This window comes from Protopterus annectens, chromosome 13.part0 (genome assembly GCF_019279795.1).
Source record: "Protopterus annectens isolate FY-2018-M chromosome 13.part0, PAN1.0, whole genome shotgun sequence".
NCBI lineage: Eukaryota > Metazoa > Chordata > Ceratodontiformes > Protopteridae > Protopterus > Protopterus annectens.
Genome location: NC_056747.1, coordinates 567,554,177 through 567,580,379, shown reverse-complemented (window position 1 = coordinate 567,580,379; position 26,203 = coordinate 567,554,177). Strand labels below are relative to the sequence as shown.

Here is a 26,203-nt window from a genome sequence, read left to right as displayed (position 1 = left end):
AAATAATTGAAGTTGTGCTCTTACCACTTCATGTGTATCTCCCTTTTATGTCTTTTACAAAAGGACTATGCTATGCCTTGTCCAAGTAAAAAAAAAAAAAATTCTTCACAGAAATGTGATAGCAAGAAATCGATGATGAGGTCAAACAAATTAAATTATTTGAAATTAACTCTGTGACACAGAGGGATAAACCCCCTGATGATGGCTAAGATAACCAGAGTTTGAATAGCAGAACAGGCATCTGTAGGAGCTGGCCAAAAAGGGACACAAGTGAGTGATCAGTGCTGGCTCACCCACACAGGATGGAGGATGGAAGTTCCAGCTTGCCATTTTGATGAAACTTAGCAGGAGCACCGGGTATTTCATCAGTGGAGCATAGGCCTAGAAAGCACTTGCTGCCACTGAGCAGTGGCACATGCAGCATGATCCATCATGTAGGAGCATGCTCCAGGCAGCGGCAGCATACAGTAGAGCTCAGAGAGCAACTCAGTAGGGGATGCTCCACCGGGGGAAGCAGACCCACCCACAAGTCCAGTAAGCTGGCCTGCACCCTACCACCTGATTCTGCTGGGGGAGCAAATGAGATTACTGTGCTTCCAGAGCAAGAACATACAGGCCAGAGGGTTCTTTCCTTAACTGGAAATGCCCATCTCTCATCCCTGTGGAATAATCAGGCCATCTGGGTGCAAGCAGTGGCATCATCAGGTTAGGTTTCATGAGGATGAAAAAAAAAACAGAATTATAATACTGTAAGTTTTGTGAATAGTCCAGATTATCATCAATTTGTCTGAGGCCATAAACACAGAACTACAAGCAAGAGCTACTAAAAAGTATTTATTTAGATTAGGTTATTTAATTGATAGTGAAAATGTAATTAAATGTTATATAATTTGTTAGACCAGGAAATGTTGTATATATTTTATCATAGTAGCAATGAATATATCTGAGGTTGTGACACGTCTCTATGGTTGTTTACATACAATGATTATATTTTTTTCTGTTGTTTTTATATGAGAAATGTAGTTTTTGATGTTTTAGAGATAGAAATATAGTCCCTCATATCTTTATAAGGTGTACTATATAAATTTAATAAAGTTTTTTATAGGTATTAAGAGATAGCCATCAAATGACGAGATAAAATAACATGTTTAACTTAGTTTGTATCAGCTATTTTTTAGCTGATATTTAATTGAATGAGATGAACTGATGATTACTTAATGACTGATTGCATCAGGTGTCCTTAATTAAATAGAAATATATATAACCAATGGTTTTAAAATGTTTTAGTGAAATCTGAAGAAGCACGCAAAAGCGCTTATTTTATTCTATGAAATAAATTTTGTTACATGTTATATATTTTCGTGGTGGTCCTATCCTGTTTTTTCTACATATTTTGGGTTTTCTTCTGGATTTGGACCTCTGGACAGCAGCGACATCTTCTTTTTGAACTACTAAAAAGTAAGTGTGACTTAAAAGAACCAACCCACAGTTGGGTTAGGAAAGTAAAAGGGATTCATACTACACTACATGAAATGCAAATAAAACAGCCATGAAGTACAGAACATAAACACTCTGTTTCTAATAATACAAAATTAAAATCAGAGTTGTGTTTCTTGAAATATTTTCCTGGCACTGACTCTGACATGCACTGCTTAAGATGGCTATGAAAAAGATTGGTTGTAAGATTCATATCTATGAAACTGCATTAAATAGATCAACAAATGCAACATTAAGAGTGTTATTGCGACATACGGCTAGAGACGGGTGTATATCGGAAGCTCGAAAGCTGAGAACCTCGAACGCCACAACCTCGAACTCGGAAGTTTGAAGACTGAAAATACCGAAGCCGCGGAACATTGAATTCTTTCCCAGGGAAAGAATTCAGTGGGCCGTTTCCACAACTTTGCTATTTCCTCCACTGTGGTGCGATCTCGGAGTTGGTATATTTAAGTAGGGGTGTGGGGGGGGGGTGAAGCCCGAAGCCCACAACATTAGAAATAGTTTGTAGTGTTCGTTTGTTTCAGGTTTTGTACTGGAACAGCGATTTTTTTCACTTTGAAAAAAATTGCTGTTCTTAGTCTTCGGAGTATTCAGCTTTCGAAGTTATGGGTTTGATGATTTCACATTTGGAGTTTTTACACTTCGATTATGTGATATAGACGCGCTAGAGACCACATATACTAAATCTTAACAACCAATGTCAGATCAGGAGATACATTTGCTGACAAGCAGAGATAAGAGAGAGAAATATTTTCAACCCCCACACAAACTTTCAATACAATTCAAATTCAGAAGCGCAGTACAAGAAGCACAAGAATTATATGAGATCAAGATCTCTTGCAGAAAATTTGTGACTTCCCAAATACTGGTCAAAAAGTAAAGTACTCAAAACTGTAGTTCAGGAACAGTCAGAAGAAATCACATTACTTGAACCCAAGTTTTTGTTAGAAAATGTCCTTGACTCTACTAGGACATTAGAAATGCCAATTCACTGGCACAGAAGACATACAGTTGCTATGCAGAAAGTATTCATTTGGTTAACACACACAAAGGACAGCATCCTGCCAAAAGAAAATATGCAAGATGGAGTACTCAGAAACATTTAAAACAAAGTATTAAATGAAATATCATAAATAGGAGTGACAGACAAGAGGCAATGCGAGCCACAACTGCAGTCACATTACAGAAGTAGCATGGTATGTAAGCTATGCAAATGACTGCATAATGATATACCAATGGCAGCACACCTACAAATGGGCTTTACTGCATATGCAAACATTAGGAAACATGGTAGAGAGAGTCAGAATATAAAATATTTACTGAGAGGTATAAAGTCCTCACTCTGAGTTGTGGCATTCATGCATTTTGAGCACCATGAACTTTTGGCATACAGCAGTTAGACTAAAGACACAATGTTAGCGACAGCAGCAACTATAGCTAAAACAACAGATGGGGCCACTTTAGGAGTCAATTACTGCAATGTTGCATATTGTCACCTTCTGCAGCACAGATGGCTCCACCAGTGCTGAACTAGCCATCACCTCCAAGACCAGAATATTGCTTACCAATATTGCATGGCTAGGTAGACCACAAGAGTTAGTAGATATGTTTTGCCCACACATGGAGTTAAGGGGGATATGTGGACTGCCCATTCCTGTGGACATAAAGGTATGTGTAGCATTAATCATCCATGTTATAGGAACCTCTCAGTGTTCCACAGGGGATAAACAAGGAATCTTCAGGCTTCAGTTCCTTGATGTGATGTTGCAGCATGCGGATGAGAATTTGGCTTGCTTGGGCAACAGAGCACAGAACCAACACCATGTGGGTATTTTCCAACACAGTCCATTTCCTTAAGGCTCTGGGAACCATTAATTACACATTCAACACTAACAAGGACCACACCTGCTCCACACAGGTCAAGTACAACAACAGGAAGGGCTTCTGCTCCATCAAGTGCCAGATGGTGTGCAATATACAGGATATTGTACACAATTTGCACCACTTAGGCAATTTCCATTAATCCCACATCTGGCAAACAAATGAACTCTACCAACGTTTCATGTGGAGTAGCTTCCCACAGGGTCATCTAGTTGAGAAGTTTATATGCACCAGTATGTAAGATTCTCATTTAAGCAAGCAGCAGACCACATATAATGGTGTCCACTGCTGTACACTGCAGGTGATGCTGGACATTCCTTGGAACCGTAGACGATGTTCCACCCCCCACACCAAAATCCACAAACCAAGACTGAAATGGTTTACAACACTGCACATTCTCAGATAGGGAACATTATTAAATGTGTGTATGGAGTCCTAAAGGGATAGTTACTCTACTTGAAAACATATGAAAGCACACTACAGTACGCAGAGGAAACATGCGCCAAATATTTGTGGTATGTTGGCAAAGTACAAGAAGGTATAACATAATATTAAAGGAGACCTGCTGCAGCAGGAAAGTAGTTCGGTCCAGAGTCAGAATAACAGGCCTCACTAGTACCTCATACAAGACAGAGGTGGGTGTACTACATTGAAACACTGACAAAAAGGCAGCATTTGGGCCTCAACTATGGGTCATGACACAAATAACACACAATAAAACTGAAGCAAGCAATATTTCACCCAGGCTGTGCTACAGTGCAATGACTGGAAATGCAGTGCATCAGCCGTTACTTTAGCCACTCAGTTTAGTGTGTGTATAGGGCACAGTCGTCACTTGCACCAGCAGGATATGGAAAAGTGGCAGGTGACAGTTATTCTATTACATGGTTAAGGGTCATGGCAGATGGATGCAGTATCCACTTTTGCAGTTGACAGGCTAGGGAGAGCCAAAAATCACAAAGATCCAGTGGCAAGTTACAGCTGCCATTTCATGAATGCTTGCCATGCGTACTGTAATTTCTTGATACTGTCTGTGGAAGGGATGTCACTGCATTTTGGAATAAGTACAGGAAAATCAATACTTTGCGTGCACTGGCTGGATAATGGCCCTGGACATACAGGGTGCTCTGTCATCCACTTATGGATAGTAATGGTGAGGCATTCCAGGGTGTAGCCTAAGAAACGTCGATGGCCAACACAGTATGAAAGGGTATACCCAGTAGTACTGGCCTTAGTTGCAGTGGTGACCAGGATGTGATCTCTGGAACAGTGTGTCATCTGTGTATAGCTGTATTATTACAGTCCCCCTTATATCCAGACTCTCCACCGAAATGGTCAACATGAACTCCAGATGTAAAACAAAGATGCAGTTACAGATTCCAGTATTATAGGGATATTATGTGGACAACCAAGAATGTGAGCAGCACTGTCTGCTCCTGATCCCTATGCTCTATGTCACTGTGCAGACACTGTAAGTTGTCTTGCAGCCAAGCAGGCCACACGCTGCACTCATCAACTCTATAATGGTGTATGGAAGTTGTCTGTCTGTAACTAGACTACTAACCTGCACATCTCTGATTGGATCTCAGTACTGCCCCCAAGTCCTGTAAAGACTTGGAGTCATGGCTCCAATGCCTATCAACATGCCGCCTATCTCTTATGGTGTGTGCATGGACATCAGAGACAGCACGGCTAAAGATGCTGTTCATGATGGTGATTACTATGCAGCCTTGGTGGTGCTCACAATAACAGGATGTCCAGCAGTAAACACTAATGACAATGAATTCCAGCCTTCTTCTGTTACATCCAATGTTAATGTTGTTGACAGTGCCATGGTGTCATTTGACTGTACCATGTACACACTGCTGTCATCATCAGCCAAGAGTAACCTGTTAACATCATTCATGTGCTGTCCTCTCATGTCGGACTCTATAATACTGGAACCTGTAAATGTGTAAAGCTAACATACATATGGAAGCAGTGAGACATCCCCTTTAAACACCTGGCACACATTGATGCATGACATAATCTGTAAATACCATAAAGACACCTACACATCTTTAGTTGTATGGTACTGCTGGAGAAGATGTAGAATGTTAGAGCTGTTTTGCATAACAGGTCACCTTCACATGTGGATCACTAAAGACCTTGGAAATGTACCTACTAATAATAAATTGGTGCATCTCCTACAGCTTCAATGTCCAAGTCACTGTCATGTATGCAATCTGCTAACACCTCCCAGTTAGGGATACCAGGAACTCTTTACACCTCTGTGAGTTGCTTCTGTGTGGGTGTTCCACCCCCTGTGGTGTACATGCCCTTGGAAATGTCCTGCTACTTGGTCTTGGCATGTAATAGCATATCAGTCACTCTTTTCCACACCTATACTGTGGCCTTATTATTATACTAATGTTCTATACCACTCCTTGCCATACCTGGTCCTATTATGACATATCTGTTTTACCTTTGACCAAGAGGTCCAGGCTATGTGTACACTTACAGCCTGCAATAATGCTGTGCTCTCATGTGCGGTGAACATTTCCCGCTGGTGCTATTCTCATGGGACCATGTCAAGACAGGTACATCTGTGGCTAGAACAGGACTGTATTTGGTTGACCCATGCACATGTACAACACTCCTAACCCATAAATCTGGTGTCAAAACACCTGCCTATTGTACAGCTGTAACCATCACATCCCACCCTCATTTCATACTGACAGCAGCAGCAATGGGCATATTATTAGTGAACACAGTCCTGCATTACTGCGCAGCTTGTACTTCTCACTCACTATATACGTAGCCCTGCCTTCAAATATCTACAGGAATCATTGTGTTGTCTGTGCTATATCCTGCCCTCTATACAAGTAGGCCACAATGTGCCTACTCAAAGCTGGGTATGTAATTGTCATGCCCGTGTGCCATTTCCTCCTCACATTGCTGGACATGTAGTGTCATGTCCTTGTGCTGTGTTCTGTGCCACAGCCCCTCCCCAGTTGGCTCTGTAACTGCTATGTCCATTTGCTACATCACCTGCCACAGATCTCACTCCATAGTTGGACATGCAACTGTCATGCCCCTGTGCTGTTACCTCACCTAAATGCATTAGTTGCCCTTAACCATATTGCTGACATGGACCATGGGTGCTCAGAAAAGTACAAAGGTACATTACCGGGCATCTTGTCTAAATGCCATACCCCTATTTAAAGTGTAATATCTTCAGTGAAATCTTGACTCCTGACAAAATTTCCTTCATAAATTAATCTCATTTTTAACAAGAAACTTGGATGTTCACTGATTACTTTCTTGATATCTGGATCAACAGAATTTTCCAATTTCTCTTTATTACTTCACAAAACATGTGCATGTATCTAGCATATGCTAGTGGACACCTAACCTGAGATGATGTTCTAGCATATGTAGGAAGCTTTTTATCCACCTTAGATGGACCAGATTTCATGTTACAAACTAAACAAGTCAAATTATCTGCAAATACTAAAAGTTTTACAATAAACCTTTTGAACACGTTTTAGAATAATCAGTAGTGCTTTGAATGCTTTAAAGCGAACTTCCTACTCTATTAAGTTGTACTCTCTGGATGACATATCCTTCAATTTTGTAGCTTTCGACTATATAGTACTAATAACTTGTACTATTTGCATATGTTTGTATACTCAGGAAAGTAACATATAAGTTAGACATACAGCGTCTAGGTGAATTCAGGCACAAACTCCTGTGGAAGTATCTGACAATTTCTAAAATGCAACATTTAATTACTCATTATTTCATTATGGATTTTAAAGTGCTACTCGTCACAAGCAGTGGACCTAACTGTGAATGTGATCATCCCCTTATGCACCTGACCAAAAGAGTAAAATGAAGAATGAAAATGCAAAATTCAAAATGGAAGGTAAGACAACTGACCCAACTCCAAAAGACTTGCTCTTGGTCTAAGAGACTTAAGGCCTTACACCTGAGTAAGTCCTAACATAGACAGCCAGTCTTTTGGAATATGGACCAATATGTTTTTTCAGACATAACAATATGTTTTACTGAAGATGGCGAGTCAAAATAAATATTCACACTTATACAGTCCACAGTGACACTACATAAACATAAAGGATTCAGTGGCACTCAACTCAGTTTGCTGTTACAGTATTACATCACAGAATACTTTACAAAACAGACTAAAAAAAAAAAAAGAAAAAAAAACTAGGACAGAACAGTTACAGTACTATAATTGAGGTAACTATGAATAATGGAAAACTACATTATCTTGACCCTTTGTGTCCTGAAATGTTATAGAGAAGACTGCAATGATCTACAATTTAGATCTAAGAAGTACAATCTTCAGAAATGTCATTCATACTGCGCAATTTCCTGCTGCCTCTTAAGCAAAGATTGCTAATACAGCTTTTAAATGGGTGAAAAAATAAAACTGAATCATATCAACATTGCGGTACTGAAACCACAGTCCAGTTACAATTTCTCTGGCTCTTCGCCTAGTTGACTTCTGGCAGTCAAACATGCCTTTGAAACTAGATGGCATCCCACTTCCAATCTGCTGCACGCAGTGAGTATCACATTGCCATACTCCCACCCATACAAGTAAACTTCTCATACTAACACAAAACAGAACTGTCATATACTGATCCTGTTAAAAAAATCTCTATCAAAGTCTTCTAGAAGTCCAAAGATTAGGCATCAGCAAAAGTACCACAGTACACCTACTAGATTGTAACGCTTCCTCCCCATGAACAGGTCACCAGCAACATACCACTCTTTTTGTCTAGCATGCATAAACCAGTTTCCCGAAAAGTCTTCTCAATTTAATAGAGGGACAGACTCCATGAGGAAAGGGTAAAATTCAGCTGCTTCTCGGAAGCCAGGACTACAGACATGTCAGAGACCTTCAAGACTCTTCTCACTAGTAAATATGGCAATATGATAATAGTTCATGTGGATGTAAATGACCAGTTATGAAAACCCATGAAGGACATGCAGAAGGACAAGCTCGACTTGCCATGCAAATTTCAGACAATGGTAAGATTCTGATTCTGAGTGGAATCTGCCCTTCCCTGACAATGATGCCTTTATTCAAAGAAAAGATAGTTGATTTCAACAACTGCCTAAGTAGCTGGTGTCATTCCAGGGGGGACCCAGTTTGTATTGCCTTGGGACAAGATGACTGACAATCCAACTTGCTTTGCAAAGGATAGTCCACATCTCTGGTTCAAGGGTTTCTGCATAAGCCGTTGTGGCACCCATTGTGCCTTTTTTGGTATAGTTTATCTAATGAACATCCCAACCTAACAAACGCATGAAATCCTACACTGGACAACATCAAGGTGCCTCTTCTCAATACCAGGAGTTCTAACAATAAACTTCCCAATTTAGAGGCACTTCTGCATTTGGGACACATATATGGAGACATGGTTCAAATATAGGGACAGTACCTCTCCTGGTCTGGATTTAGTGCCTACCACAACTTTAAACTGTTTAAACCCACTGGAAACTGCAGCAGAGACAGTATCTCATCACAACTGTAAACCACAGAGCTCCTCTAGTGAGCTCAATGAACTACAGCTCACCTTAGGGAAGTCATACTTCCAACTGATGGTCTGCTACTGATCCCCTTCCTTGACCCCAAATCATCACAAAACCTCCCTGTCATTCCTTGAAGGTATCCTTATAAGTAATAACTCCTGAATCCTTGCAAACAAGCTATCCCTCCATATAATGGGTACCTACACGTCTTATGAAGAGTATGCACAATGATTCTTAGTCTAGGTGAACAACAACTTCCTGGATCAACTTGTCCAAAACCCACCCTTCAAAAAGAAAATAACACACATCAACACCTGCAGCACAGAGAAAGAACTTGGACTAAAAACCAATAAATGTATGACCATACCCTTCAGGAAAACAGAAATATACTGCAGCCTACTGCACTGACAATACCCCATTACCAATGGACATAGGGATTAGAGAGCTGACCACCTGGACTGATAGCTCCCTTTTCATAGTATCTGTAGTTAAGAAAGCCTTCTAAACTAACTGCCAAAAGTGTCTCTTCTAAAACCAATTAAATAATTAGTTTCTTATATGCTGCCCTTGTCAGACCAGTTACAAAATAGATTGCAACCTTTGGCATGTACACAGCTACACACATTAAAAAATACTAGCAAAAAACACCAAGGTTCCTAACAAAAAGGATCTCTGATCTTAAAAATCTTAACTAATGAGAGACTAGAATCCTTGTCTCTGTACTCTGCACAACACTGGCTCCTGAGGAGATATCTGTGTCTCACTTACCATGCCCTTACTTACACTGTTACCCTTTACTTTACTTTAATTTCATGAACTTTAATCGTACTTTGACTTAGGAATGGGGTCCATTCTCATCATGGTATTAGAAACCCAAAAGACTTGGAGAAATTAAAAATGTCAGTTACCCTTTTTCTAAACAAGTCAAATAGTGCAGCCAGCACTTTAGAACCAGGAATATCAACCTAATCAGGAAATAAATCATGATGGAGAAAGAGGTTCATCACCCAACACCATTCCTTGCTCTGTATGGAATAGGCTCTCTCTACATGTCAAGCAAAGTGATTCTTTGTTTTTTTTACATGTAGTTTAGACAACTAAATGAGTCTCCTTAAATCTATTCTGAGACCTACTAGCCTTAACCTCCTTGTTAAGTGTGGTAGAGCCAGAGGGAGGTTATTGGCATGACACACATGGCCTCTGGTCTAACTGCCTTGTATATCCTTTGGTCCTATAAACCCACCCACACCACCACACTTTCACTTTTATAATAAAGTCTTCCCTTCTATAATAACATGTCTTCCTTTTTCTTATCCTGTCCTTTGTTACATGTTATTCTGCATACATGTTACTAAGACATACCCTCAAAGGACCCATCAGCTTACAGAATAGTAATATACTTTTCTTGTGTGGTAGCTACGGGCAGACATCTGAGAAGCAGGCACTGTTAAGATTCAAGCAACCGTGTGAAGAATCCTTTCTGTTTCTCAAGTTGGCCAGTATGTTTATTGTGCTTTACCAACTGCTGTGGTGGTGCTGCAGTAGCGTTGTCGCCTCACAGTAAGACGTTGTCCTGTTCGATTCTCAGCTACAGCATCTTCTGTGTGGCGACATGCGTGAATGGGCGTACCTTCGTTGAAGGTTGTGCGTCAGGGCTGGCAACTCGGCACACAAAAATCCACTGCCAATCATTAGCAGACCGGAGTTCCGCTGTGGCGACCCCTAACCAGGAAAACCCGAAAGACACAGCAACCTGTCTTCTGTTCCCTGCAGTAACTGAATACAGTTTATGCCAATAACTAACATATGTCCAGAAACCAGGACGTAACTACGCATTTACCAACCTGGAACAATGTGCAAACCTTACACTTTGTACTGTTCTCTCCCCTTAAGCAGTTACCTGGAAAAAACACTGGTTGAATGGCACCAGCTCATTCTGACTCTGAAGATTTACTTACTTGTAGATTCATTTCCACATTTTGTTGAATGGATCTGTCCCACTGGACTACAATCCCTTTTCAAAGGAATAACTGAAAAGCTTAGAGTAAAGACAGAACTTCATTCTCCAAAAACACTGCAGTTACAGTAATATAGTCAGGAATATAAATTCATGACAAAATATGCAAGTAGTCAGCAGCATACATGCTTGATAGCAGTAGGCATAAAGAATAAGGATGTACAACATAGGACATTACACAGGACACAGGAATTCAAAGAACGTAAGAGCACCATTAGAAGAGAATAGCAGGTGGTACACACAGAAAAAGGTAGGGAAGTCATCAAAATGGATTAATGACTTAAAACAACAGTCCTTGAAATTGCAGGACTAGTACATGATGTTCTTAAAAGATGCAAAAAGTGTAGGAGTTCACAAAGCTGTATCTAATGGCAGGGGCATAAAGTATACAAAGCTAGGAAAAAATTATGCAATACTTATTTTAAGTTGATTTTTATGTTTTTACATTCTTATATCTGTTCTATAACACTGACAAATATCTCAAAGCATAAAGGGAATACCTGAAAAATGTGCAACTCTAACTGCAATGGAAAAATCCAGCAAATACTGCTATATAGTGCCATCTTGTGGTCTTACTTGCAGCAGAACTGCAACCACATGAAGGAAAAGGATACAAAACAGAGCCCCCATTCAGATGCCTTCCCTTAAGTAGGACCAGCAAAACACACAACAGGGCATCTCAGAAGCAAACTTTAAGCAACAGCACTAAGATGGAACAATAACAAACCAGTTCAATAAATTTCCAAAAAAAGCAAATACTATTGTTAACAACTGTAGCAGCCCCAGTAAATGTAAATGCTCCCATGCAACTATTTTAGTTTTACCCATTTGGCTTAATCTGTGATTATGTAATATTATATACCCGGGAAGTGCCCATGATGGTCCTCTGACTAAGCTAACTTCAGAAATCAGACCTTTTCTTATTATAGCATTTGTTTCATGTTATACTTGCTCTTCTCCTAGTTTTCATTTAATCATGATTTTCTGTCTGCACATCTGCCCTTGCAAGACAGCATATAATTTGGTACTCTATTATTAGTAGCAAATAATATATGTACTCAATTGACTATGTGGTTTCACTGCACGTCTTTCCATACAGAGTGTTTACAAAGTCTGTTATTTCTACCTAAGCAAGATCCCTTATCATATATCAATCAGAGGTCTTAGTTACAAGCTTTAGTAAACAAACGGTGGTAACAGAAACTGCAGTTGTTACCTACAGTTCTGCTAAAATGTGAGTTGACATGGGTGGAGTATAAATAAGGAGTGACTAATGTGCTTCCTCACTTCTCTGGTTACTTGAGCGTCATAGTAAGAGGTACAAACTGCCTAGTGAGCACAGCCAAAAATATGAAAAGCTTGTAAAAAATATTGACGTTCTCATGACGTCAAAAGGAGGACATCAACAAGAAAAGTTTCCACTAAGAACACTGCCTCCTACTCCCCCTCTCATAGGTTTAATAAAAACCCACAACATCATCACATAAAACACTTAGAAGTGGACATGTGACTGCTGCTACGGTGAACATTACCTATAGTAGGATTTCAACTGATCCCACTCTAAAATGGTTTCTTACTCCAGTAGGAATGCAGCAAAATATATCACTACATGTAAAAAAAATACCACTAGCTGTAGTACATATGGCTTTTTAGAGGATAAACATTATTTGCTGAAAATACACATACATGAATGCATAGCTAAAGCACTGACCTCAATCTTCTGTGTTACTCTGCTTTTCAGTTCTTCTGATACTAGATCTTGAAAGACAAAGCTCCAGCCAAATGATTCTGCTTCTGTTTTGTACTTTGTTGCCCTAACAAAGTCTCTAGATTGAAATACAAAGTTTGTTAAAAATTACAAATGTGATGTTTACAAATCTGTGCAGTAAATTAAATGTTTCCACATTTCAGTATCCGTTTTGTACACTGAATATAAAGAATAATAATGTACCCTTACTTTTAAGTCATCCAGAAAGGCTAGCTAAGTGTTGTAAAAGATTTTCTCCCATGTATTTTCATACATCTGCAGCATCTGATAATCATAACAATGAAACTGAATGGCTTGAAATTTCTATTTTGCCTTCAAGAATTAAAAATATGCCAATGATTTGCTCAATCATCTCTATTTATTCTCTCTTGGGGCTGAAAGCTGGACACAATGCAATTGGCCATATGACACTGCAAATGGTGAGAGAAGTTTTATTATTCCCTTTCCATTTTCAACCTATGGTAGTTTACAAATGTGCATATTCCCATACACAGGCAGTGTACATCAATGATTTACAATTTTCCCAGGCATCTCTAGTGGTTACTGTGCTGGTTAAATGCCATTGCTCTCACTAGCTGCAAAAAAGGGTAAGCTAATAAATGGCCATTCCTTGCTCCTGAACCCCCCCCCCACCTCTTGGACAGCTAACTGGTCTCTGTTCACTAGCATTGCTCAAAGATGGTTTGTACGTAGCTATACTCTTAGGTTAGTAAATATTTAGTTATGAAATTATACAAATACTGAGGTAGTCTCCAATACTACATTTTTGGGGGTTATTTAAAGATTAAATTCCACTGAAATAAAACAAATACTGAGTGTGTGTCTAATACTAAATTACTAGGAGTTATAACAGACAGCGCCATGACATTCAACAAGTGAAAAAACAAACAAACAAACGAAAAAAAAAACATCAGCAGTTCGGTCTGCTATGCAGAGCTAAACAATATCTGACTGGAAGCAGCCAGATAACATGCAATTCTGTATGCTTCACCTCCTTTCACCAACCTCCAGTCTACCCTGACAACTAAACTACAGCAATGCTATCATAAAATAGCCATATTTACTTCCAACAAACCATACTGCACACATCACTGTACTGCCCTCAGGCACCTGAACTGACTTGATCTAGCTCATCTTCTCACATACTCCCCCTGCTTCAATTAGCACACAAATTAGGCTTTCAACACAAAAAATGTCCTCCCCTAAGCGGTACAGTACAATCCCACTCCACCATGAGACTCTCTGCTCTACTGACACACGACTTCTCTCAATTCACAAAACTCACAACAAAGCAGGAAATGCTCTTTACTCAAATTGTGTCACAAAATCCTGGAATGCAATTCCTCCTCCAATCAGACTCCTTAACAAAGTAGATATTTTCAAAGATAAATTAAAACTGTTCCTGCTTGACTCTTGGCTATGCCCCTGCTATTCCCCAAGCTAAATTATTCATAAATTAACCTTCTATGTACACATATATGTCAGAGACTTTTCCTGATCACTTATTTTTCCTGTCCTCTACTCTTCTTATGACAAAATCCACACAACTATACCTGACCTAATGCACTACTACTTAACCACACCCATTGTTAATTATGCTGTTGCAAAGTATATTATTTCATAATTATCTGCTCATCCTCAGTTTGTATGCAATGCTGCTAATATTACCTGAACACTCTGTACGTTGCACAAGTACTACAACAAATAGTTTGTTGCTAAACGTCTTTTCTATTACTCTAAAATGCAAACCGAAACCAAGTCTTGTGCTTAAAAGTACCGTCTCTGAAGCTGGCAGAAAGTCCAAACACTGTCAGAATCAAACAGTCTGTGAATCTGGGCGACATATCAGCATCACAGCTGTCTAGAAGATGCAGCCAAGCAACTACTCGAAAACAGAAGTGCAATAGTGAGGTTCTATATTACAGCTTGGCTACTGAGTTAACAGCATGTATTTGTCAATGCTGAAAGTTGCCTTGCAGAGCAGTGGCTGTGCTTTAAGGTGTAATCAGGTGATGGGATGGTAGTGTTGAGAGTACACACACAGTGAACTACATCATTCATTTATTCATCCAATCTCTGATATGTAGTACGGAACTGAAAAATAACAAATGGCTGTGAAAAAAAAAATATATTTTTTAAATGGACCAGTTCATTACATATGTTTGCAAGAAGGAAAGTACAGTTGTGTACACTTACCATAAAGGTAGATGTTCGAGTGTATTCACTGTTGCAGTCATCACACTTGAGTTATCTGCCTGCAGGTAGCCCTCAGTCGGCCCAAATACCAGAGACTTAGTAGTTCTGCGTCAGATGCTGTCACTCCAGGACTGAGGTCAGGTCGTCAGGGGTATAAAAACAGGCAGCCAACACCATTACATCAGTTTTTCTTGCCCCAAATGCCAGGAGTCCCCCAAATAGGGAGCTAAGATATGGTGGAGAAAACACCACCAGTAAAAAGTAAATACCAATACCAATACCTCTGAAAGGGGGGAGTAAAAGGCATAGAGAGTTTAGAGAGAGAGAAAGAGAGAGAAAAAAAATGGGGCTGGAGGGAAGAAAACCAGGACTGCAACAGTGAATACACTTGAACATCTGCATTTATGGTAAGTGTACACAACAGTACTATGTTCTTTGTGTTTCACTGCTGCAGTCATCACACTTGGGTAGATTTAAACCAAAAAGGAGCACTAATGTTGTGAGTCCTCAGAAATAGTTTACTGCAAATAATTTAGTTAAGCACTTTCGTCAATGCCAATTGACTTCATCAGAACAATTAAAAATCAAAAAATGAATTTAAATAGTATAACCTCAACAATGATTGCTTCATCCTTCCCCCAATGATTTAACAAAAAATCCCCAGCTCATAAATATCCAACTCAATTCATGAATATTAAATGCATACTTGTTAAAAACACAACTAAAAAACATAAATAATACATCATTCTAATACATTTATGTTCAACAACTTTCACCAAAATGAAAAATTCAAACAAGATATTCAATATTGCACATACATATTAGACCACCCCAAGAAAAGGTTTTTATATATAAGGAAATATTGAATAGTAGAACATTTAAACCTGTCCTGCCTTGTCTGTTAATATTGGCAGGATAGTTAAGTGATCATTTAAGCCCGGAGGGAAGTTTGCAGTATCCCCCCTAGCTTCAATGTGAACAAGGTTAAGAATAGCAAATTTAAATCCACAAAAATCAACACATTGTGTACTGTGTTTATACAAAGCGCTGGTTTCCTTTTTGTTTTTCATGTCATATTGATGTTCATATATCCTGGTTTTGAATAACCTCTCTGTTTTTCCATTATAAAATGATGTACAGGTATTGCACCTAACAATGTATACCAGCTTACTGGAAAAACAATTGCCCCTTCTCAAAAACACAATATTTTTGTTTTGATTGTCAATGGAAATAGAGTTGTCCTGTAAAATATATGAACAATAGGAGTATCTGCCGCAAGGCCTGCTCCCATTAAAATTCCCCTGTTCACCTTGATTATTAGTTCTCCTCTCCAGAACTGACTTTAAATCGGGTCCAATTTTAGTTGAAAATATAAGTTTTTCACCCACTATCTGGAAAACTTCACTATTGGTTTTAAAAATACTCCAATTTTTATAAAGTATTTCTTTGACTTGGTGATACTGGGGACTGTGCTGGACAACACATGCCTGCTGAAAATCAATTTTGTTCTCATTCTCAGTAGTTGCCTTTCCCAACAATGGAATATACCTTGTACCCACTCATCTAATACTCCTGTTACAATTGTATCAATAAGCTCACCAGGGTAGCCTCTTTCAAGGAACATGTCCTTCAGATATACAAATTCCTGGATTACATCCTTTTTCAGGGATGTCATTCTGGCAACCCTAATAGCCTGACCTTTAATAATACTTTTCTTTTGGAATATAGGATGATGGCTATTGAAGTGCAGGTAAGGTATATTCCATTGTTGGGAAAGGGATTTAATAAAATTAATAATATTAGGACAACTACTGAAAATGAGAACAAAACTGATTTTCTGCAGGCATGTGTTGTCCAATACAGTCCCCTGTATCACCAAGTCAAAGAAATACTTTATAAAAATTTTAATGGGAGCAGGCCTTCCGGCAGATGCTCCTATTGTTCATATATTGTTCATATATTTTACAGGACAACTCTATTTCCACTGACAATCAAAACAAAAATATTGTGTTTTTGAGAAGGGGCAATTGTTTTTCCAGTAAGCTGGTATACATTGCTAGGTGCAATACCTGTACATCATTTTATATTGGGAAAACAAAGAGGTTATTCAAAACCAGGATATATGAACATCTATATGACATGAAAAACAAAAAGGAAACCAGCGCTTTGTATAAAACACAGTACACAATGTGCTGATTTTCGTGGATTTAAATTTGCTATTCTTGACCTTGTTCACAGTGAAGCTGGGGGGGGGGGGATTGGCAAAATGTCCTTAATAAAAAAAAAAAAAACTATTATGGCAATTAAGACTAGCTGCAAACTTCCCCCCGGGCTTCAATGATTACTTAACTATCCTGCCAATATTAAGAGAAAAGACAGGACAGGTTGAAATGTTCTACTATTCAATATTTCCTTATATATAAAAATATTTTCTTGGGGTGGTCTAATATGTATGTGCAATATTGAATATCTTGTTTGAATTTTTCATTTTGGTGAAAGTTGTTGAACATAAATGTATTAGAATGATGTATTTATGTTTTTTAGTTGTGTTTTTAACAAGTATGTATTTAATATTCATGAACTGAGTTAGATATTTATGAGCTGGGGATTATTTGCTAAATCACTGGGGGAAGGATGAACCAATCATTGTTGAGCTTATACTATTTAAATTCATTTTTTTGATTTTTAATTGTTCTGATGAAGTCAACTGGCATTGATGAAAGCGCTTAACTAAATTATTTACAATAAACTATTTCTGAGGACTCACAACATTAGTGCTCCTTTTTGGTTTAAGTGTTTTTAATTGAGCACTATTGCACCACCTCTTTGTTTAGATACACTTGGGTAGATTCCCAAAGCTGAAGAAGGGTGGAGGCAGTCAAGAAGAGTTAGGGCTGGCTAGAATGCCTTGGAGGATTGCTGTTGAAAAACCTGACCTGGATTTGGAAAAGATAGGCAGGTGGTAGTGCTTGGTGAAGGTGTGTACAGAACTCCAGGCAGCAGCTTCCAAGATGCCCCTGGTAAGGACTCCCCTGTGAAATGCTGTACAGGTAGATGTTGTCCTAGTGGAATGTGTTCTGACCCCCTGAGGGGTTGGTTTCCCATGGTGCTTGTAACAGAAATGGAAGCAAAGTGCTATCCAGTTAGAGACTGTTTGCTTTGAAATGGCCTTGCCCTCTTCCCCTGTTACAAAACTGACTAGTAACTGGTCTGATTTTCTGAAGGGCTTAGTCCTATTAAGGTAGAATCTGAGCTGTTTGTGCATGGCCAAGGAGTGCAGGATCCTTTCCCCTTTATTTTGAGGATTAGGGAAGAAGGTTGGTAAATGTATGGATTGGTTGAGAGCTACACTGGACACCACTTTAGGCATAAAGAAAGGGTCTGTCCAGAGGGAGACCCTGCCACCATGGAAAATAATGAAAGGTTCCACAGCCATAAGTACTTGCAGCTCAGACACTCTTCTAGCTGAAGTGAGGGCCAGAAGCAATGCTATTTTCCAAGAGAGGAATTTTAATTCTGCTGACGCTGCAGGCTCAAACGGGGGAAGTGTGAGCTTTTCCAGTACAAAGTTATGGTCCCAAGCAGGGGTGGGTGCTCTCCTTGGTGGCCTTAAGTTGTTTTCCCCTCTCAGGAACTGTTTGATAAGAGAAGAGAGGTGGCTCAGTGTTGTAATGAGCCGAAATGGCTGAGGCATGTACCTTAATGGAAGAGAAGGACAGGCCTTTGTGGAGTAGATCTGCTAAGTAATCCAGGATTAGAGGCAGGGAGGGCAGTGTTGTGTACTCTTCCTTTGGATAGACTCAAGGAGCAGTACCTTTTCCACTTATCCACATACGATTTTCTTGTACTGGATCTTCTGGCTTCAAGAATGACATCCAGCACCTGCTTGCTTAGGGTTGCTGGGGGAGGATTCAAGTGATAAGCCAGTCTGCAAGAGTTAGGGTCTGCAGTTGCGGATGCAAAATCTGTCCCTCCTGCTGAGAGAGCAGGGTAGGGTTCTGGTGTAGGTGCCAGGGTGGGTACCAGTGCTGGCATGGCCAGTCCGGGGCAATCAGAATTGTCCTTGGTATGTCCTGTCTTATTTTGAATAATACTCTTGAGAAAAGGGGCAGAGGTGGGAAGGCATGAATTCAGAGATTTACCCACTGCAAAGATAGAGCATCCAATTTCCCGGCCCTGCTGTGAGGGAGATCCTGGTGCAGAATTTGCTGAGCTGGTGGTTGCAGGGGGAGGCAAAGAGGTCCACATCTGGGAGTCCCCCATTTCTGAATCAGAAGGGTCTCACAGAAACGGATGACTGGTGCCAGAGCCATGGCCTAAAGTTAAATGCCAAAAAATGCATAGTCATACCCTTCGGGAAAAACAAGGTTACCCCTAGCTACAATATAGGTGGTAATCCTCTGAGCACAGAAGAAGTTATCAGGGACCTGGGGACCCAGGTTGACAGTAGCCTGTCATTCGACACCCATGTAGCTAAAGTAGTTAGGAAGACCTTCTACATTGCCCACCTTATCATGAAGGGATTCACATCTAGATCAAGGGAGGTCATAGTCTTCCTATACTCTTCACTCATCAGACCAATGATTGAGTACAATGCCCCATTCGGAATGTATCTGACCCGACACTTGCAGCAGCTGGAGAGGCCACAAAAGTTCCTCACCAAAAGGATAAAGGGTCTCAAAAATCTGTCCTATGCTGCCCGACTGAAAGAACTCCAGCTCTATTCAGTCGCTTACCGCTTGCTCAGAGGTGACCTTTGCCTGACATACAAGGCCATGTCAAACCCAGATTTGATGAATATGCTTCACCTCAAAAATCTAGATCCGTCAGAGCCACAAGGGCGGAGACTTAAACCTCGACACGGCTATTAATAGGACGTGCTGGAGGGATAGATTCATCACCCAAAGACTCCCTATGCTGTGGAACAAAATCCCGGTATATGTGAGGCAGAGCACCTCGCTGGCCTTGTTCAAGAGAAATCTTGACCAATGGATGGGAGATCGCAGATATACCCCAGGGATTACCTCAGTGTCACTGCTAGACAGAGGCACAGCAAAATAATGGGTATAGTTCCCCATACTAAAGGGGTGGCGTAAGCCACAAAACTATGGGATAGGCTTATAAATGCCCTCGGGCAGATAGCCTAGTACGAACCTATGAACCTATGAACCTAAGGTTGAAGGTGCTGGGCTCTAATTGCCACTCATGTGGGTCTAGGAGATTTCTGCTTAAGTCGTCTGCCAGTGAGTTTTGTTTGCCTGGCAGGAATTGAACTTGCAGATGGACTTGAATGTCCAAGGCCGTGTTTCACAGGGCCATGACTAGTCTGCAGAGTGGGTAGGAATGGGTTCTCCCCTGCTTGTTGATGTACCACATAACTGTGGTGTTGTCTGTTTTTATTAGTAGTTGTCCTGGAGAGAGAAGGGATCGGAAAGCTGTCCGGGCATTCTGCACAGCTAACATCTCTTTTCGGTTGATGTGCAGATGAATTTGACTTGGGCTCCAGTGGCTCTGAATGCATTTACCGTCCATGTGTGCTCCCCAAGCATAGTCTGATGTGTCTGTGGTTAGCATATGGGCGGTGTGGGGTTGGGTAAAGGGCTGTCACCATGGAAAATAATGAAGGGTTCCACCAACTGCTGTCCACCAAAGAAACTCTGTCCTTTGACAGGTTATGATGGGAATGACTGTTTCCAGGTCCTGAGAATGTTGGCACCAAAGACTTTTTAAGTACCATTGACATTTCCTCATATGCAGTCTGGCATATGGAATTAGCAGGATGCATGAGGTCATGAACCCTAGGGCCTGATTTTCCATGCAGATAGCTGGGTTCTGGTGACCATTTGCTTGAAATAGGCTGTCAGATGGACTTGTTTTTCTGAAGTAAGGAATGCCATCTGGGAAACTGCCAGGAAAACAATCTTTTGACTGGGCACCAGTTTTGATTTATTTTCATTCATGGTGTACCCCAGGGATGCAAGAAGGTTTTTTACAAATGTCAGGTGCAGCAACAGCAATTCCTGACTGTCCGCCTGAATCAGGCAGTCGTCCAAGTACGGGTAAATGTGGATATTTCTCTGCCTGCAGTAAAAAATGTCTGGAACCAGGCATTTTGTGAATACCCTGGGAGCAGTGGATAAGCCAAAGGAAAGTGCAGAGAACTGATAATGCACAGATTCAGCCCTGAAACGTAGATATTTCCTGCATGACTCCCTTATAGGGATGTGCAGATAGGCTTCTTTTAAGTCTGGGGTGACTAACCAGGCATCCTTGGCTAGCATAGGTAGAAGCTGTTCCAGGGTAAGCATTTTGCATTTTGGTACCACGAAGGTGTTGACAATTGAAAGATCCAGGATTGGGCACCAACAGCCCTCTTTTCTGGGTACCAGGAAAAGTCTGGAATAGACTCCTTGACCTATCTGTTCTGTTGGAACTGGTTGAATAGCCCTGACAGAGAGCAGGGATAGGATGTGGTTTTGTGCCTCTGCCCACTGGTTTGAGGGAAAGTATGGGAACCCTTTTGGGATTGGCGGAGACTGGAAGTGGAATTTGTACCCTTGGGATACAATGTTGAGTACCCATCAGTCTTCGCTGATGGACATCCAGTTTTTTGCATGAAGGGCAGGTTTTCCTCCTACAGGCATGAGCAATTGGGCAGAGGTGGAGAGTGGAGTAGAGAAGTCATTGCGAGTTCTTTGGGCGGCTTACCACTACCTGTTTGGGGATGGGGGCACTCCATTGTTTAGATTTCTGCATACCCTGAGACTGTAGTCTGGGTGGTATGTTTACCCTGGGTCTAGTTTGAGATGGCCTGGAGGGGGGTTGGAGAGGACCAGTGTTTTGAGGGGCAATGCCTACTGAATCTAGGAGGCTGTACTTGTAAGAATTATTTAACTGTCTGCATAGATTTAGCTTTTTCTTCCATCTTTTTAAGAACCTCTTCTGCTTCGGTGCCAAATTGTCCTTGTTCAAAGGACCGTCTAGTAAATTTGATTTGACATGGTCTGGCAAGGTCTGCTCCTTAAGCCAAGCATGCCTTCTCAGTACAGAACCAGTGACTGCTGCCCTGCAAGATGCTTCTAGAGCGTCAAAGCCACACTGCAATGTATGCTTGTTGACTTAGCTTGCAGAGTGCATAAGCTCCTGCAATTCTTTATTTTCTGCACAATCTGGAAAGGTTGCTACTTTTTGCTTAATAAGTTCCATAATATGTTGCTGGTACTCTAGCAAGTGAAGCTGACAATTCAATGCCCTAATGGCAAGAGTTGCAGAGGTATATACTTTCTTACCCCATCTGTCCAAAGCTCTGGAATCCCTGTCCGAAGGGGTGGGATTCTTTGCTGTAGTTGCCTTGATACCTTTAGGCCCCTGGGAATGATCTCTGGGTCAGCAGTAGGATTCTTGAAAAGAAATTTGTGAGAGTCAGGTAACTCTGTAGTACCTGTCTGGTTTCCTATGGGCAGGGGGTAAGGTATCAGGAGTAAGACTGGATTCCATAAAGACATCATCAACAACTTCCAGGACTGGGGGGGTATTGCTAAAGGCCTGTGCTGTGCAAATCTAGAAATTCTATGAGTCTCTTTTTGGACTGAGGATAGTCTTGGCATTCCCAGTGGAAATGTTCTTTTAAAGTATGTAACGTTTCACCAAAAGAAAAATCATCTGGAGGAGAGGCAGAGGGAATGGATTCCTCTGCATCTGAATCCTCATAAGCAGATAAGGGCATGTCTTCATAATCAGATACCTCAGAGTCATCGGACTCTTGGTCTGTTGAAGCTGCTGGGGACTGGTCTCTTTTCCTCTTAGCAGGGGAAGGCTGACTTCCCCTAATCAGCATAATAAGGTCTTCTGCCATTCTAAGCATTTGACGTTGTGGCATGGGAGCAGGTGCATGGGCTTTGGTAGTCTGTTTTCTAGGAGTAGCGCGTACCCTTGGCCTTAGAAACTCAGTAGTTTTAGACAGAAATGAAGTCGTTGGTTTGAGTCGAACATCGGTAGTGCAAAAAACTGCCTCAGAAGCCGGTGCCTGCTCAGCGGCTCCGGACCCATCCAAGGTAGAGACATCTGCAGGTTCCACAGTCGAAGAAGAGTCTCGTGGCATACCAGACTCCAAACGGGTCTCGGTAGAGGCCTGTGAATCCACTGAAGCGGGCATCAGGGGCTGCGAAAGCACCTCACTGAGTACCGGCGAACTGGCGACTAGCTTAATGGAAGCGTCGTCAGCAGCTTTGGATCTGTGCGGTCTATCTCTGTCTTTATCCTTACAGTTTTTTGGAATATCGGTAGTCAGATGGCTTACCGAAGCCATTTCGGAATACTGAGATTGACAGCAAAAGAATTTAGCAACGAGAGATGACGCAGTAAGAATGAAAATCTCGGTGTGGTATTTGCTTTCCACAGACAAGGCAATTATTAACTTTTTCTGACATCGGTTAGAGCAAGAAAAAAGGATCCCCAACGGGGTACTTAGCTTTAGAAGACTTCAGGATGACTCAATTTCGTAAACGAAAACTCAGGTAGAGGCTGTCCGGCACTTGCGGACTGCTTCTGCTTCCGGCTCCTCGGCAAAAAAGACTGATGTAATGGCATCGGCTGCCTGTTTTTATACCCCCGACGACCTGATGTCAGTCCTGGAGCGACAACATCCGACGCAGAAATACTAAGTCTCTGGTATTTGGGCCGACTGAGGGCTACCTGCAGGCAGATAACCCACGTGTGATGACTGCAACATTGAAACACGAAGAACATCAGTGGGCTGCATCAGTCATTAATTCACCAATACCTAATGTTGAAAAGTAAAAGGCAGTCACATTGAGGGGAAAAAAATGGTCAATTACACCGCTTTCACAAGCACTCTCAGAAGGCAAACTGTTCTGTATTTGGCCATTACTTCCAAACTCTCAAATGCACTACAGTAAAGCTATTTTATGAAAAAACCTGCAAGCAGATGGGCTTGGTTTAAATTAGATTCAGCTGCTTAATAGTGCTGCTATTGGTTCTCTTCTGAAATGTCAGGACCCGCAATGATGAGTCCTAAAACACAGAAAAATAAGGACCAAAAATACAGGAGAAGAGTAAATATTGATCATCACACTTCTCTTTTAGTTTTTGTTTTTGTCTGTTTTGCAAAAAGGCAAGCCCCCTGTACCTTCCAATGTGAAGGACAACCCCCCCCCCCCCCAACTTATGTTTATGTATACCAATTCTAAGATCATTAAATCTCAGAGGAAAGGGAATATCCCAAGAAATGGCAAACATGGACTTAGTACATGTAAGTCTGGATTTCCAGTTAGTCAGTTTCCACATTATGGGACTCAGCATTACAAGCACTGACATTTAAAATGGATACTGCTTCGGTTAACATCTGCGAAAGAAGTGTAAAACTTTTTTCTTGATTCCATCTTATATTATAATAACACAGATGACAATGGAAGACAGTGCAATACAGAATTGTCTGGAAACATACCACACCCATCCCCTTTAAGGTATACAACAAAACATGCCAGCATGAAACAATGCGTGCAAGACGAGAAATTTGCTTGACTGCAAAATTACAGTTCAAGATCTATTAAAGACTTTCACAACATTGTGTCACCTCTGAGGAACACAAAGAGAGGGTTTGCCATTTGTATGGATACACACACACCAAAAAATAATTTAATAAGCTGAAACAAAGCTTGGTTAAAATTATTTTATGTTAATATACTTCAGTCAGACCTCATCCTCTAGTTGGAAGCGATAAAAGTTTTAGATAAATAGAAAACATTCCTCCCAATACTACAGCTAAACATATGCCTTTCTTAAAATAGTAGAAATGCATAGTACCGTATTACTGAAATCAGGATTATGAATGAACAATAATTCATAATATTCTGGAAGTGGAATTATGTTCACTAACTACAACATAAAAGTCATATGTATACTAATCTTAACACCACAAGAAAATGGTGATAGGCAGCAAAACAGTGAATAATTACCCTTTCAAAAACTAAGTACAATGATGCATTTTTTCAGTTAGCCCTAGTATGACTTTTTCTAGGGGAAGGGCACTTTTACCAACACATTATTAAGACTGCCTACATAACCCAGCTGGAACTGCTTTGCACACGCTTCCTGTTTTCTTCTGATAAGATTACATGCCTTGCTTTGAATGAACCTGCAAGCTGTATTGCCACCAGCTATAAAACACTCTCTTCTAAGCGTCTGTGGGTGATGATGCTGACATATTTAGTTTAATTCTAAAACGTATGTTTCATAATCTCCTTCGCTTCAATCCAGTGATAGCTTCTACCCCATATAGAACATATATCAAAAGCCAGGTACTGTAATATATACAAGTTAATGTGGGGACTCTAACTGGTAAATTACTTCTAATACACTGCAGCTGCATTATAAAAGTATATTATACAGTTATACAGTTAAATCATATCCACAAGGAACAAAATACTTTGAAAATAACAGAAATGCAAACAGATATATTTAGGAAGCATGAGAGATGCAGACAGTGACTTACAGTGGTAAAACTAAATATCTCTACACCTGGTAGTGCCTCTAACAGCCAAGTTGCACAGGCATTTTACTGCAATCCTTGTTCAGCCTAAATAGATAATTTATGACTTTTAATAATGTTAAACATTAATTCAGTCTTTAATAGTATAACATTATTATTAATAAGATTTATAGTGGAATCACATTTGCAGACTATGAACATACTTAAACATAAACTCCATTCAGAGCCTGAATAAAAAAGATAGACTGGGTATCCACCTCACTTAAGCACTGCTTAGCTCAGTACTGCTGAGGAAAGCTCCTTTAATAAATTTACATCACTAATGTTCATTTACTTCAGCTGTTATGTGCCTAATTAAAGTTCAGTACTGATTGCATTCCTCTGCACATAATTTACTTTAGTCGGACAGGAAAGAAAAACAAAAACCTGCAAAAATAACAGAAAGTTGTTGAATGACAATCAAAAGGGAAGAAAAGAAAAAGCACCATACTGTCCACTGACAACTGATTAAACCAAACAAATGAAAAACAGAAAACTTCACTGGTCCTTACAACAGTAGAAACAAGTTGTCACGTAATTAACCATGTTATTAGAAAGTTTTCTGTTAGCGTGGTAATATACAACAAATTAACAATGATATGTTTTATGCGGTTAACAGATGAACAGAAACATTTTTTGTTAGTGTGATTAGACAGGGGAATGGGAAACTTTTTTGGTGCAGGAGAAAGCAGCATAGTACCATGCTGTGATAATTCTGTTATACTTAATTGAGGTATCCTCATCATTA

General features: G+C 40.3%; 1 protein-coding gene across 4 annotated transcripts in view; it reads right to left on the bottom strand.

The window, feature by feature from the left end:
- Positions 1-26,203, bottom strand: part of SUMF2 (sulfatase modifying factor 2) — a 342,981-nt gene that overhangs the window by 259,002 nt on the left and 57,776 nt on the right. For all 4 annotated transcript variants that reach the window (XM_044054215.1, XM_044054214.1, XM_044054213.1 and 1 more), the window contains exon 3: positions 12,654-12,768. In XM_044054215.1, coding sequence (XP_043910150.1) covers positions 12,654-12,768 — 115 coding nt within the window. The remainder of the gene's footprint in view (positions 1-12,653; positions 12,769-26,203) is intronic.